This window comes from Lygodium microphyllum, chromosome 3 (genome assembly GCF_053477565.2).
Source record: "Lygodium microphyllum isolate KBCC chromosome 3, Lygodium_microphyllum_v1.1.10, whole genome shotgun sequence".
Taxonomy (NCBI): domain Eukaryota; kingdom Viridiplantae; phylum Streptophyta; class Polypodiopsida; order Schizaeales; family Lygodiaceae; genus Lygodium; species Lygodium microphyllum.
Genome location: NC_141137.1, coordinates 72,117,805 through 72,134,281, shown reverse-complemented (window position 1 = coordinate 72,134,281; position 16,477 = coordinate 72,117,805). Strand labels below are relative to the sequence as shown.

The 16,477-nt window shown below is 39.1% G+C and overlaps 1 protein-coding gene across 2 annotated transcripts in view; it reads right to left on the bottom strand.

Moving 5' to 3' along the window:
- The window catches only part of LOC148038494 (Cysteine proteinases superfamily protein), a 62,209-nt gene that overhangs the window by 26,176 nt on the left and 19,556 nt on the right, over window positions 1–16,477 (bottom strand). For both annotated transcript variants that reach the window (XM_087672789.1, XM_087672782.1), the window contains exons 3-6: window positions 11,305–11,378; window positions 11,125–11,179; window positions 10,925–10,999; window positions 8,081–8,154 (exon numbers count right to left, since the gene is read on the bottom strand). In XM_087672789.1, the coding sequence (XP_087528915.1) occupies window positions 8,081–8,154; window positions 10,925–10,999; window positions 11,125–11,179; window positions 11,305–11,378 (278 nt within the window). The remainder of the gene's footprint in view (window positions 1–8,080; window positions 8,155–10,924; window positions 11,000–11,124; window positions 11,180–11,304; window positions 11,379–16,477) is intronic.

Sequence of the window (16,477 nt, the reverse complement as noted above, 5' to 3'; positions counted from 1 at the left end):
TTCAACCCTCAATTTTGTCTCCATTACTTTTACATTTTCATGGCTGTAATTTTGTGAGCAATTTTCATTTTCAGCTTTAAGTGTTCATTCTCTTTTATATTAAATCTTGAAAACAAGCGAATATCATAATTGTTAAGCATACTACGTTGTTCGGGGCGTTTACAGTGGTATCAGAGCTTTGGCTCGGTCCTCACCCCCAACACTGGTAGTGCTTACAACTATAAGTTTGTTTGTTTTCAGCCCTTGCATTGAGTGCTTGAGCATATTTTTTTTCTTTAGTCTCAATGGATCAATCGAGTGCTATCATTCAAGCCATTCAAAGTCTTAGAGAGGAGAATCAGCAAATTCGTGAGCAACTTCTCAAACTAGAAAAAGTTGAGAATCCCAAAGAATTCAAGGAAAGAAGCCCATCTACTTCAAGGAAACAAAGCCATACCAATGAAAGGAGCCGATCAAGAAGTCCAACTACTTCTAAGAGGCAGTCCCATTCTACTTCAAGAAAGAGATCGCGTCGAAGCTCATCCTCTTCTTCAAAGTCATCTGGCGCCTATTCTGATGGATCCTCTTCTAGTAATGAAGAGTCACACCCTTCTCGTGGAAGACCTCATCATCGTCAAAGGCGTCGACATTCTTCACCCTCGTCTCCATCTTCATCCCCATCAAGCACTTCATCATCTTCAACCTCAAGATCCGAGCATGGACGAAGGCATAAGAAGAAGAAGAAGACTAAGTCACTATCTCAACTTGAAAAGAAGATCAAGTTCAGTATGTATGATGGTTCCCGAAATCCTGATCTTCTTCTGAAGTTTATTCGTCAATTTCAAATTTTGTATGGTCGTGACAAGTATAAAGAAAAAGAAAAGATTAAGTTTGCAGCTTTACATTTAACCGACTTAGCCCATACTTGGTGGACGGGGTTGGAATATGATCATGCTGCTCCAAAATCATGGCGGTCCTTTGTTTGCCTGATACAAAGCCAATTTCTTCCTGTTCATTTCAAAAGAGATGTAAAAATGAAATGGGATCGGCTTTGGCAAAGGAAAAATGAGTCACTTGGTGACTATACCAAGAGATTTTGGGAGCTACTTTTGAAGGTCCAACATTTCAAGAAGATTAGCAGTTCGGAAAAGCTTAGGAAGTTTCAAGGAGGTTTGCATTTTAAACTTCGTACTGCTCTTAATCATTATCATTGTTCTAGTCTCAGGGAACTCATTGCCCATGCTGAGACATGGGAAATGGAGCACAATGGCAACAAATCATTCCAAAAGAATGATAAGAAGAGAGTAGCTGATGATGAGGAGTATTCAGCCCCAAATGAAGGACAAAAACAGTGGCAAAAGCAGCCATCAAATCAAAAGAAGATGAAGCCCTATGCACCTCCTAATGCTCCTCAATTTCGCTCCAATCTATACCCACAAGCAAAGCAACTTTCCGAAGAAGAAAAGCAATACTTCATGAAAGAAGGGAAGTGCTTTAAATGTGGACAAACAGGCCACATAGCGAAGCAATGTCCAAACAAGGGACAAAGCAAGGTTTCTGACAACAAGCCTAAGTCGCCAGTGAAAATCAATGCTATCAGTGATGTAGTTGCAAACACAACTCACACTCCAGAGACGCGCAAATTATTAAAAGCTTGGGGACAGTTGCAAGGTAAGCAAGCACTATTCTTGATAGATCTTAGGGCAAATGAAAATATCATTTCCTTGCAATTAGCTAAAGAGCTTGGATTAAAGAATGAAGAGATGGACACTCCGGCAGAAGTTCGCCAAGCTTTAAATGCTGATGAAGGTGACACAGTGAAGACTGTGATACCCTACATTGGCAAGCTCAAGTTTCAAATTCAAGGCTACAGTGACGAAGATACCTTCTGTATCGGAGACCTTGATGGTTGCGATGTGATTCTTGGCATGCCCTGGAATCATAGAGTAGATTCAACCATCTTCTCTCAGAAAAAGAAGGTAGAACTCACCAACAAAGGCAAGAAGTACGAGATCCAAGCTGGAGTTTCTGGAGACACCATACCTATGGTAAGCCATATGCAAGTCTCTAGAGCAATTAAGGATTGTGTTCAATGTTGTCTGCTTTATGTCACTGATGTAAAAGATAATATGAATGCTGAAAACCAAGAGCAACTTCAGCTCTTGGAAAAGTATAAAGATTGTTTTTCGGAAGATCTTCCTTATCAGCTTCCCCCAGAAAGGCCAGAAGACCATCATATTGATATTATCCCGGGCAGTTCTCCTAATATAGCACCATACCGTGTGAGCCATCCTCAACAAGAAGAAATCAGAAAGCAAGTCGAAGACCTACTCAACCGTGGGCTAATTAGGCCAAGTAGCTCACCATTTTGTTCACCAGTTCTTCTTGTTCAAAAGAAAGATGGCACATTCAGGATGTGCATTGATTATCGAGCCCTCAACAAAATCACTGTGAAGAATCGGTTTCCTATTCCCAGAATTGATGACATTTTGGATCGTCTAGGAGGCTCAAAGGTTTTCAGCCGCATTGATCTAAAGAGTGGTTATCATCAAATTAGGGTAATACCACAAGATGTACACAAAACTGCTTTCCGCACTTCATACGGTCTTTATGAATTCTTGGTGGTTCCTTTCGGATTAACCAATGCACCAGCCACCTTTAATCGAATGATGGAGCGCATCTTTAGAGAGCATCGACAATATGTCGGTACTTTCTTTGATGATATTCTTGTCTTTAGTAAGAATGAAGAGGAGCATCATCAACACTTGGAAATTGTTCTACAATTACTACAACAAAATCAACTCTTGGTAAATGGTAAAAAGAGTGAATTTTTCATGCATAAAATAAATTACCTTGGGCATGTCATCTCTTCTGAAGGGATTCAGATGGATCCTGAAAAGATCAGGATAATCCAAGAATGGCCTCATCTTCGTGATGTACATGAGGTGCAATCGTTTCTTGGCTTATGTTCTTATTACCGCCGCTTCATCAAGCATTTTGCACATATGGCTTCTCCACTTCGAAGAAGATCTCTTTCCAATGGAAGGAAAAAAGAGAAGGCAGCCTTCACAAGGCTGAAAACAGCTCTTACTTCTGGACCTGTTCTTATCATTCCAGATCTGGTAAAACCATTTGTGGTGGAAGCAGATGCTTGCGGTGATTGTATTGGTGCAGTGCTAAATCAAGAAGGCCATGCCGTAGCCTTTGAAAGCCGCCGTCTAAATGATGTGGAGAAAAGGTATGACATTTATGAAAAGGAGCTCTTAGCAGTGGTTCATGCTTTAAAGATATGGAAACATTATCTTTTAGGCAATGAATTCCTTATTAAAACCGATCATCAAAGCTTGAAGTATTTCAAGACTCAAAAGCATTTGCAGGAGAAACATGCAAGATGGGAAAATTTCTTGTCTATGTTTCATTTTCAAATTATGTACACTCCAGGGAAACAAAATGTAGTTGCTGATGCACTTTCTAGAGTGCCTCGCATTGCAACTATTACAGTGGCTCATCATGAAGATTTTCAAACGATGAAGAATACTTATGATAAAGATACTGATTTTGCAGCAATTTGGTCAAATTTACAGCAAGGAGGTTCTCATCCAGATTATTCCATCAAAGACGGTTACCTTCTCATGAACAATCGCCTTTGTGTCACTCTTCCTGTTCGACAAAAGGTGCTTAAAGAAAGTCATGAACCCCCTTATGCAGGGCATAGAGGGAGGGTAGCCACTCTAAGTGCAATTGAGCGCTACTTTTATTGGCCAACATTACGAAAAGATACACATAATTTCATTGAGGCTTGTCTGGTATGCCAAAAATCCAAATATGATAGGCAGAAGATTCCAGGATTGTTGCAACCTCTTCCAGTGCCCAAAGATCTATGGGAATCTATCACAATGGATTTCATCTCAGGTATTCCAAGAACACCTCAAGGTCATGATATGATTTGGGTTATAATTGATAGATTCAGCAAACAATCACATTTTATTCCATGTCATAAAACATTGAAATCCGCACAAGCTGCAAGACTTTTCATTCAACATATCTTCAGATTACATGGTATGCCTTCTGAGATCATTTCAGATAGAGACTCCAAATTCAAAAGTAACTTTTGGCGTGCTTTATTTGAGAATTTGGGAACCACTTTAAAGTTCTCCTCAGCTTTTCATCCTCAAACTGACGGCCAAACAGAGGTGATGAATCTCACTCTTTTGGATATGTTGAAAGCTTATGTTAGTGAACATAAGTCACAATGGGAGAAATATCTTCCATTATTGGAGTTTGCTTACAACAATACAGTGCACTCATCCACAGGGAAAGCTCCAAATGAAATAGTACAGGGTAAAGTGATTCCTCCTCCAATTATTCGCACTAAAGATAAGATTTTTGCTGCTGATGAGTTTACTTCAGATTTAAAAACCGCAATGGATCAAGTTCGAGCCACTATCAAAGTTGCCCAAGAGCGACAAAAGAAGCAAGCAGATAAACGAAGAAGACATTTGGCTTTTGAAAAAGGTCAATATGTCTTGCTAAAGTTTGATAAAAGCAGGCTCAAACAAGGTTCTGGTCAAAATTCATCTTTTCCAAAGCTCTCCAGTAGATACTTTGGACCCTTCAAAGTGATTGAGAAAATAAATGAAGTTTCTTATCGACTTGAGCTTCCTACTCATTGGAAAATACACAATGCTTTTCATGTAAGTTTGCTAAAACCTTACATAGGACCAGAACCAAAGGAACCCATTACTGAAGATCCCCCAGAAGTTGAAGAAACAGAGCAACTCTTGGAACCTGAAAAGATTTTGTTTCTCAAGGATCGAACCACGAGAAGTGGCCTTGTGACACGAAAATTCTTACTAAAATTCAAGAATCTACCCACAACAGATGCACAGTGGGTAGATGAAAAATTCATGAAGGATTACCCAAATATTCTACAGCAATATCAAGAAGCTTTTCAGCTGAGGACAGCTGAATAAAAGCCAGAGGGCTGTCACAACTCTATAGAAACAGAATTTGTATCCTTTTTCATTAATTTGTCTATATAATGATTTATTAAATTTATTTCCTTTGCACTAATTAGATATAAAGAAAAGTGCATTGGAGCTGGCCACTGATGAGTGGTCACAGGTTATGGTGGACCCACGCGGTGGGTTAGAGAAAAGATAGTTCACACTTCCACCTATATGACCCGATTGGGCGCCTGTGACTAGAACTCACGCATATCAGGGTTAGACTCGCACACAGAAAGGATTGATGCCTTGAAGTGTGGGCTAGATCCACCAGAACAGACAGTTACAATCAACAAGATGGCATGATCATGAAATGCTTGTATAATGTGCATGTGTGGGCTGAAAGCTTGAAATGCACATTTCTTTGCATAGGAAAGTCACATGAAGATTCGGATACCATTTTTGCGATGTACACGGAAAAAGCTTTCATATGATACCCATATTGGGGGGGTCCCTAAATTTTAGGAGATCCCTAAATTTTAGGAGGTCCCTAAATTTTAGGAGCCTCGAATTAGCCTAAAAATGCTAGTCCTAAAAAATAGGGATGTCATTCTAAAAATAGTAAGTTCTGTACTCTGACTGTGCTTACTAAATTTGGTTGTTTCTATTCTTGACAGTATTCAACCCAAAAAGGAAGGCCATAGAGAAGAGAAGTGTCAAGACACTTGTCACACAAGTTTCCAAGTGTCCCACCACTTGTCACATCTCATGACATGTGGCTGGACACTTGTCTTGTGCTACTCCACTTTCCCCTTTTGTACTAGCTCTCCCCTCTCCTATAAATAAGAGCTCGTTTTTCTTCATTGATCATCATTTTTCTTTGCTGTAAACTCATGTACAGCACCCACAGATAGCCAGAAACTGGCCCCATCCATCCCCATCATCATCCCCCACTTCCCCATTATCAAATTCCTCCATATTCCCTCTTCTATCACTGCTGTTTTACAAGACAGCAAGCCTGTAAATTCATTACAGCACCTCCTTCTCGAGCTCTTTCTTCCATTTTAGCTACAAGAAGCAAGCCCTATCCATGTACTGCTGATCAACGATGGAGAAAGGCTGATTTCCCCTTTTTCTTCTCTCATATTGTAAAGAAATCAGTTCTTATCATTGCATAATAGATAATGCATGTGTGTTTGTACATCTTTGCATGATCTTGTGAGAGTGAGAATTACCTTTTTCTCACTCTCAGGTTGATTGTAACTGAGCTCTTCCCTAAGGGACTTGGGTTGAGCAGAAATACATTCCTTCGGGGGGGGTTGCCCATCTTCAACCCTCAATTTTGTCTCCATTACTTTTACATTTTCATGGCTGTAATTTTGTGAGCAATTTTCATTTTCAGCTTTAAGTGTTCATTCTCTTTTATATTAAATCTTGAAAACAAGCGAATATCATAATTGTTAAGCATACTACGTTGTTCGGGGCGTTTACAGAGGTTGAGAGGGAAAGAGAGTGTATTTTTACAACACTGCAAGATCATACACTTAGTAACAAGACAATGTAAAGCATAAACAAAAGTAATGAGGACAAATGGACAGCAACTCAATAATGATGAAGATCACACACAAATTACCCCAAAGTGCACCACAGAGAACGCTCACAGCAAGCTGAAGCCAAGAGTGACGCCCATTAAGAGCAAGTGGACAATGAGTGCAGCACACCATCTGGGATGCCAAATAGGGTTGTCTTTATGTAGGATACAAGTGGGACAAGACTCAAGAGTTACATGGACAAGAGCCACAAGAGAGACCCCAATAGCACTTTATAGAGTAGCATACATATTTATAATAGATATGTCACATTCCCTTGTCGATCATATCCCATCTGGTTGCCACTCTGCTTGTTCCAAAGTGACTATGAGAACTGTTAAGTCTCTAGAAACTCTGATAACTATGCTGCCAGGATTATCCTCATAACCTAAGGCTGGTCCAGAAGTAGACAGATACACAACTGGTCTCAAAAACAAAGTCTTTGAATTTCCAAATGCTATCCACAAACAATCTGGCATGGAATATGGCCTCTTGCTAGCCCCTCTATGGACAATCAGGATAAAAAGAAAAGGTAGAGCTTGCACCAAAACCTCCATAGAAAATGTATGTAAAGGTTTTACCTCCTCCAATGCTCAGCAAAGCATCTAATGGAAGGAATGGCTCCCTTCAAAACCACTCTTTCCAACCTCACTGAAATCTGCGAAACCCTACCTCCACATCTAGTGCCTGCCTCTACATTGTCTCCACCAAGAAGGAGACCTTTCTACACCCTTGTCTATGAATGAAGCATACAAACCATATATCATGTATAGACTCCAACCTAAGTCATCTCTTAAGGTCATGGAGGGATAGCTTGTTCAATGTCTGCTTTGATTAGACATGCACTCTAATACCTTGCTACTCTCTCACCATAAACCTGAGGGAGGGAGCTGTAACCCAAGATTTAGCTAGGCTAGAGTTGAGGGGTATCCAAAAAGTGTGTGAAAAACAATTGTGGCCTAGGCATTCAAGATGAGAGGCTGTCTCAGAACCTCCTTATCCAGGTGGGGACAAGTTCGGAAAAAAGAGGAGTAAACACTCTTCCAGCTCTAAAAATGGCTGGTGCAATAGTAGTAACCCTAGAATCTCATGATCCCCTAATATAGGAGTGCATCTCTATGGTCGATGCACTTAAATAAGGGGTGTTGAACTCTACTTCATATTCGTACATTTTAGTTTGTATTATATTTTTATCTTGTCCAATTGGAGTGTGTTGTCTTGTTCTCTAAAAATCACCCTCAAGGTTTTGATAGTGTGGCCATGTTTACAAGTCCAAGTTTTGCTAATTTCAAAGCTACCTGTTAAGGTATTGTGCGTGAATATCCCAAGCCAAGCTGATGTACGGATTGTCAATCTCTGTGCATCTTTATAATGGATGTCCATGTAGTCATAAACATGATACTTCTCAAAAAAATGTATTCATGTGAAATGAGGCATAATAAAAGGCATAGTATGCATGCATGCTGCTGAAAAGAAAAGACATTATTTACTCTGATACAGTACACTCCTTGCTCTTGAAAGCTTTGTATCTTTCGCCGTTAAACATATGGGAGATGCAAAACATACCTCCTCATTTTTTGCACATAATCATTGTACTCCATTGGCACATAGCCTTCATAGAGTTCCTTGTATTCTTTCAACTGAAATGCACATTGTTAAAAGAAAAGGTCATCATCAAGCTTCATACTGCAATGGATAACCGAATTTTAATATTGTCATAGACATTAAAATTTTCCCAGAACCCCAGCAGGGTGTTAACAAATGTTTACTGTTACATAGCACCCTCATTCCTTCCATGACATGAGAGCTCAATTGAATAGAGTGTTTGGAAGGATGACCTTCTTCATTTACATGCTTGAAAATACTCAACACCATCAAACATTCTGAACAAAGAGGACTCAAAGATCAGAAAGAAAGGATGTTCATATTAATTCAATGCCACTGCAGACACCATAAGTCAAAGGGACCTCAAGATCACGGAGTTAATGTATGCTACTTGTTTCCAAACAAAAAAAAAAAAAAAAAAAGAATACAAAGCCATCTCTTACTTCTAACAAAGAGAACTCAGAGATCACAAAGAAATTGCTCACATACAATTCAATGCCATACCAGATGCCAGATACCATGAGTCAAACAAAAATCAAGATCATGGAGTTGATTTTTATGCATTTATTTCAATTAAAAAGAAAACAAGCATTTAACTAGTAAAGTATACTCACACAATACTCATTGTCGAATCTTAAGATCAATAGATCTAATATAAAATTTTCCTAGAGTATTGCTGGATAGAATTTGTTACAATGCCAGGCCAGTCAGAATTTTCAAAATGAGAAGAGAGAAAGAAAATGAGAAGAGAGAAGAGAGAAAGAAAAGAATGATATACATTGTATAGTGTGAAACATATGGCAAAAGTCAGGATAGATTAACTTTATATCTCACAAGTATTTTGGCTTAACCCTGTTTGTGACTGACACTTCCCATACTCCTGACCACCTTTCAAAATGATCACCTAGGACCCCTCTTAAGAGATGATGGATCACATTAGTGAAGGCTGGCAACTATTTTGCCATGATGGCTGCTCTATAATCACATTAGTAAGGAGACAGACCTCTCACAAGAACACTCCTGAAGTCCACAAAAACAAGCAAAAGCATAATGTATCACTGAGAAAGATAAAGAATAGCCACACAAATTTTCTGTACATGAAGTTACAAGGCAGAAGGGTGTCAGCTGAGGTGGTAGAAGCAAGCACTGAGATAGGTCAATGATATACAAGATCAGATAAAAAGAAGAAAGGTCCAGTACATCCAAATCTCTTACGAAACACCCCCCTAAATAGCCAGAAAGAGCCAACTTGAAGGATGGGCTGATTGGATAGTCCAACCAACCACCCAACCTAAAGTAGGTCAGCAGGCTGGCCCGACCTGTTAGCTAACCTGTAGCACACATCATCTGCAGCTTCAAATCTCTTCTGATATCAACAGAAGCTGCTGAACACTCCATTTCTGAAATCTTCTAACTCATCTCCTGCTATTATTGATAATTGTTCATAAGGGCCCAAGAAACAAAATTAAATCCAACCTGCCCTTCAATCTTAAGAAAATACTCATGTATTGACTGGCCTAATCAGCTAACTGCAGAGCGTGAACTTGCCTTCAAGAGCATCAAAAATCTTCACGAATGATAAGGGATGGGAGGAAACTCCATAGATGCAAATTACCAAACTCTCATCTTCAATTGCCAATTCACTTGAAAAGTCAAATTGATTACATAAGTCATGCAAGTCATCATAGCCAAAATCATGTTAGCCATGTTGGTCAACAGACATGTAACTTTGCTAAGTGGGCTCACTTTTGTGCTCTCTTTTGCCCAGATAGGTCGATGATAAACAAGATCAGACGAAAAGAAGAAAGGTCCAGTACATCCCAATCTCTTGGGAACCCGACTTGAACTTGCCTTCAAGTACATCACAAATCTTCATGAATGGTAAGGGAATGGAGGAAACTCTGTAGATGCAAATTGCCAAACTGCCACTATCAACTTTTGCCACATCACTTTCAAAGTCAAAGTGATCACGTAAGTCATGCAAAGTCATCATAGCTGAAAGTATGTTAGTCATGCTGGTCACAGTCCCCTAAGTGAAAACTCACAGACAAAGGTCCCCTGCTTGTGCTACAAGGATCAAGTTTCTCCTTCTACTTTACTATGAGGTGATCAAGAAACCTGAGTTTTCAGAGTTGAATGGAGTGAACCAGCTAGCATCAACCAATTGGTTCATTTGGATAGCTAGATACATACAAATGAGAGACCAGCAAACCACTCCAGCCTCAGCCTCAGAGACCCTATCTTATATATAGAGAGAGATTATCCACTCTCTCGGAGGTGGATGGCAAAGCTTCCAAGGAAACTGGGATCATGCATAGAACAGGAGAGAGGGTTTCTTAGTTATCTAGGATATTGTCACCTTCTTCTAATGGAGGCCTCAGTTGATTTGGTGGTAAATCCCACCCAATATGACTCTTTATCTGTCCGTTTAAAGGATATCACCCCTTGAGAGCAGCCAGCCATGAGGAAATGTCTCCTTTGGTTATCCACATTGTATCTTCATTGTTCAGCTTAGCTGTAATTAATAACTTTTCTTTTCTTGGAAAAAAGCACAAGTAAAACAAGAAAATTTCCATTAGAAAACCCTGAACAGTGACATTATAACCATTATGTGAAGGCAAATCTCATTGTTAAAGCTGGACTTTCAATTACAAATGCAAGTCCAAGAACTTCGAAAGATTTTACTCTATTTGTAAGTTTCTGCATCATAGTCTCACAATATCTGAAATTCTAGAGCCCGCTAGGCCAAATTGATGATTTATGATGATGTGTGCATCCTAGTTAATGACACCAAACATAAATTACCTGCTGAACTACTTGCTTCCGCACAAACTTATGCTTTTCAGGAGTTGCATAAAGCTGGTCTGAAATGGCACGAAACTGAGGCACACAAAGCATGACATCTACATACATTAGAACAGGCAGACAAAGGATCACAATAAAATTTCTAGCAAATACATTTTTATTATTTCAATTCCCTTTCACAATGATGAACGTGATGTCACCTGACAGTTACCATCTCCTGTCATTTTTCGTTCTTGCAGGCCAAATTCGTGTAACCTAGCCATTTCAACAACTGAACACAATGAACAAAATGTGTGTTTGCCTATCTTGCATCAGGCATCTCTCTGCTTGCATTTCAAGTACAAGATCTTTGGAGCATCCTTGGAACTGTGAACTACTACCTCTCCAGCAACGTCTGATGATCAAGATCGGCATCATTGCATGTTGGAATGGAGCTGTTTATGCGTGGAACATGCTGATAAAGAAAAAATGGTCTAAGTATCATGGTATGACTTCCAAAAAGTAGACCAAGATTCAAATCCGCTCAAACTCACACGATTCACCCAACCTACTGCATAATCAATTGAGTACCAATAATCTTGTTGGCTGTCAACAAGAAAAAATGAGTTGAATACAGAACAGATGCTTTCTTCTTAACTGTCTTTATATAAACCGGTTGTTTTCTAACGGCAGGTAGTCTTGAACATGTGCTAAGCAAGAAAACTTCCCAGTCAAAATGGAAGCAGAAAACTTTGATTTTGCAGCTCATTCAAGCTTAGAACCATAGTTTTAAAGCTTATCAGTGTATTGCAATGCAAATCCTATGATAATTGAGACTCTCTCGTTAATGTGTCTATTGAGGGGTTCAATGCCCACCATGATCCACATGACCTTATCACATGATGGAATTGAGGGATGTGTTAAGGGCACACATTAATGTAAGTGGCCAGAGATAAGGCACATGCATGCATGCATCTGTGCATTCCAGTAAATATTCATTTGATTTGAGCTTTAAAATTGCCTTTGTAATTCTTTCTAAGCCTCACAAGGCTAGGAGACGCTGAAATTTGGGTTTACACTATCAGAAAGCATTTACTTTAAGTTTGAACCATTTCAAATGATCTTGATCATCTGCATGAAGATAATGGTAAGCTTTGATGCTTGCTTGGATAGGAGAGCATGCTAATCAGCTTTAGAATATGGATACCGATTATGGAAAAAAAAACAATCTGGATACCATAGCCGAACAGTGGAATCAACCTTGGAAAACATTTGCAGAATTAAGTTATTCTAAGATAGCTAGTTTTACTAAGGAGATACGTTCAGGAGTGCTTCATGTTGGGATGACTTTGGTGATAGAAAACTAGCACCAGTCAATTACCCTAATGTCCTCAATGGTGGAAACAGTAGAGAATCTACTTTGGGCTTGCCTTGACACTAGAGGATATTTGTCAAAACTTTCTGCTTTGCTGCACCTCAAATTTCCTAGAAAGTCTTTCCATGGATACTTCTGGATATTTGATGCAACAAAGACAAAAAGATCATGACTCCTTGCTCTGGTAAGGGCTATAGTCTCCCAGAAGGTGACATGTTATCCAAGATGTAGCACTTTTAAACAAGTCCCAAAGGATGCCACCCCCAAGGGGGTGTGGTGGTTGCTAAGGGTTTAAGCAAGAGCATGATGTTGCCTTTGATGAACTCTTTTCTCTTTTAGTCCATATGACTACCCTACAATTGATTTTGACCTTGGTTGCACAATTAGATATGGACCTTTATTAGATAGATGTGAAAATGGATTTTCTACATGGGGACTTGCATGAGGATATCTATATGCAACATAAAGGGCTTTATGGAAAAGGATAGGAAGGACCTAGTATGCAAGTTGTGCCACCAATTTTGCATTCAATGGAGACTATTTTTGCAGCACCCTCCTATTCCACAAGTTCATAATCTCTCATCTCTCCTTTCTCAAATACTTTGTGCTCACACACTCATCGTCTAAATTTGTATCCTTTTAATTACTTCATATATTTAATTATTTATTGAATTTGTTTCCTTTGTTAGATATCCAGAAAAGTGTATTAGAGCTGGCCACTAATAAGTGATCACAAGTTATGGTGGACCCACGCAGTGGGTTAGAGAAAAGATAGTACACACTTCCACCCATATGACCTGATTGGGCATTTGCAACCAAACTCAAGCATATTAGGGTCAGATTCAAAACAAAAAGGATTAATGCCCTGAAGTGTAGGCTAGATCTACCAAAATAGATAGTTACAATTAGCAATATGGCAATGATCATGAAATGATTATACAATGTGCATGTGTAAGCTGAAAGTTACAATTAGCAATATGGCAATGATCATGAAATGATTATACAATGTGCATGTGTAAGCTGAAAGTTTAAAATGTATATATCTTTACATACAAAAGTCATATGAAGATTCCAACACTATGTTATGATGAAAATGAATATATCTTTGCATAGAAAAGTCATAAGAAGATTCCAACACTATTTTGTGATGTACTCGGAAAGAGTTTTCACATGATACCCATATTGGGGGATTTCTAAATTTTAGGAGCCTTGGATTGGCCTAAAAATGAGTCCTAAAAAATAAAAATAACATTCTCAAAATAGTAAGTTCTAAGTTCTGGCAATGCTTACTAAATGTTTCTATTCTTAATAATTTTCAAACCAAAAAGAAGGCCATAGAGAAGGACAAGTGTTAGGACACTTATCACACAGGCTTCCAAGTATTCTGCTACTTATTATACCTCATAACATATGGTTGGACACGCATCTTATGCTGCTCCACTTTCTCTTTTTGAACTAACTCTCCAAGTATTCTACATTAAATTTCTTGACTGTAAACTCATCTAGAACAACTGAAGTTAGCCTAAATTTAGCTCCATCCATCTTCATCATTATTCTTCACTCCTCCATCATTGAATGCCTCCATATTCCCTCTTCTTTCCCTACTGTTTTACAAGAGAATAGACTATTAAATTCATTACAGCACCGCCCTCGTAAGCTCTTCTTCCATTTCAAACACAAGAAGAAAGGCATATCGATGTATTGCTGTTAGATAACAGATAAAGGCTAATCCTTCCTCTTTTTTCTCTCATTTTGTAAAGAAATTAGTTGTTTTTATTGCATAGTAAGTGATGTATGTGTACATATATATCTTTCACATGATATTGTGTGTGTGTGTGTGTGTGTGTGTGTGAGAGAGAGAGAGAGAGAGATACTTCTCACTCTCAAGTTTTTTTTTTTTTTTTGGGTGCGGCAGGGGGGGATTGGTGGTGGCCCACATTCAATCCTCAATCTGTCTCCATTACTCTCATGACTACAATTTTATAAATAATTGTCATATTCAACCTCAAGTATTCGTCCTTTCTATTTTCTCGAATGGTTCAACCTCGAAAATAAGCAAATATTATAATTGTCAAGCATACTACATTGTTCGGGGCATTTACACTCAATCACACAATAATCCCTCACTTTCTCTACCCTCTCTAACCTTCTTCACTCTCCACACTTTACTGTTGCTTTAGCATGGTCTCTCACGACATGCCTCACTTCGATGCACCAACCATAAGCAAACCTCAACACATGGAGGATGTCCAACCAGCTTCTCTTGATCCTAGGGCGCAAATACACACATAGGCATCATCATGAGAGATTATCTTCCCTAATGTTAGATGCACTAAAATTGACTTCAAAGGAATAGTAAACATTGTGGAAGCTCCATGTATATCTTTTGAATTTTCAGCAAAGGATTGCTTTGTTAATGTGAGTAGTTGCAAGGGTTGTTTTATAAATAAGATTGTATGTGACTTGCACAACCTTTTGAGAGTTATTGGTAATATTAACAGCCAAATGTCTACAATATTATTTGACAACGGCTCTACTCACAATTTTCTTTCTTGAAGCAAAGACTTTGACTCCACATGGCACTAACTTGATCGAGAATATGAAGTTCAATATGCAAAGGGCCCAACTATGGTTCATTGGTATACCATAGTTCTTTGTTAGATCTTTCTCATTGTATACAAAGTATAAATCTTATGTAATTTTTTTTGAACTTGATGGTTGATTTCATATGATCAAGGGCTGTCCACCTGGCATCCTCTACAATCACCAAATCTAATATGCATATGATAGTAGCCATGGAACTCAATAAATGTCTTCATGATTCTGATGTTAATATATAAGTTAATGAAAAAGTTCAATCATCAATGGTACTATGTAATTTTCTTTCTTTTAGTAATATTATTATTATAACAAGTATATAGATTTAATATTACATGAATTCGTTGATATCTTTCCATAATGGACTTCCATTGTCTTGCGGTATATTAGATCACACAATCGGGACATTGTCCGGTAGCCATACCATCTCTCAACAACCATATAGGTTTAGCTTAAAAGAGAAAGACGAGATAGCTAGGCAACTTTACGATTACCTAGCAAAAGAGTTTTTTTAACCCAATAATAAGACACCCCTATCCTTCTCACAATAAGAGAGGATGGTTGTTATATCCCTGGACATCTGGATGGACACTAGTAGCATTGGTCATGCTAGTTACGAAGTGACTTAGTGCGAGTGCACTAAGGGCAATTCGGGGTTAGAGCAGCAGAGTCCTATAAATAGGACTCAAAGGCCCTATTGTGCACATTCACTGTATGATTACTACTCTTAAGACTCTTAGCTTGTTGAACGACACATCTATACACCGTGAAGGTGTGGGCTAGACATTTCATTGGTATCAGAGCATCAACCTTCAATTGGACACGAGTTCTAATGACATGCACAAAACCACTTTTGCTCACGAAACTGTGATGATTCACGCCTGATAGGTACACCTTTATCTTGTTAAGGGTGGTATGGATCATTGCTGCTGGGAGAGGCATACACAAGGGGCACGTGTTGCGGGTGGTGGATAGGAAAGCAAGGTTTTTTTTTTAATCCCTTTCATACCTGTGCTCAAGTTTTGTGTTGAAGCGATACTTATGCACAAGAATTTTTAGAGGTGTTTCATAACCGAGGTCCAAGGAGTTGTCACTCCAAGGCTATGGGTAACCATCGTCCAAGGCCGAAACCTTGTAGCCTAGATAGACATCAGAGTATTATGTTTCTGGACATCCGGATGGACGCTAGTATCATTGGTCACAGTGGTTACGAAGTGAATTAGTGCGAATGCACTAAGGACACTATGGGGTTGGAGTAGCCAAGTCCTATAAATAGAACTCAAGGCCCTATTGTGCACATTCACTGTGTGATCACCACTCTTGGACTCTTGGCCTGTTGGCTAACACATCCGTACACCGGGATGGGATGGACTAGTGGTATGGGACGCCAACCCTTGGGATGTGGTCGTGGCCTAGAGTGCTGCTAACTCCCAGACTCGCAGGTCAGGCCATTTGGCTCTACAACTAGAAGGTGAGTTTTATGTCCAGCCCCTTTTATGGTGAATTTGGCTTGCGTCATGTCTCATGTGCAGGTTGGATCCTAGGGGGACGTTTCAATGGCATAATGTGCTTCTACATGGATTACAAGAGTCTCAACAAAG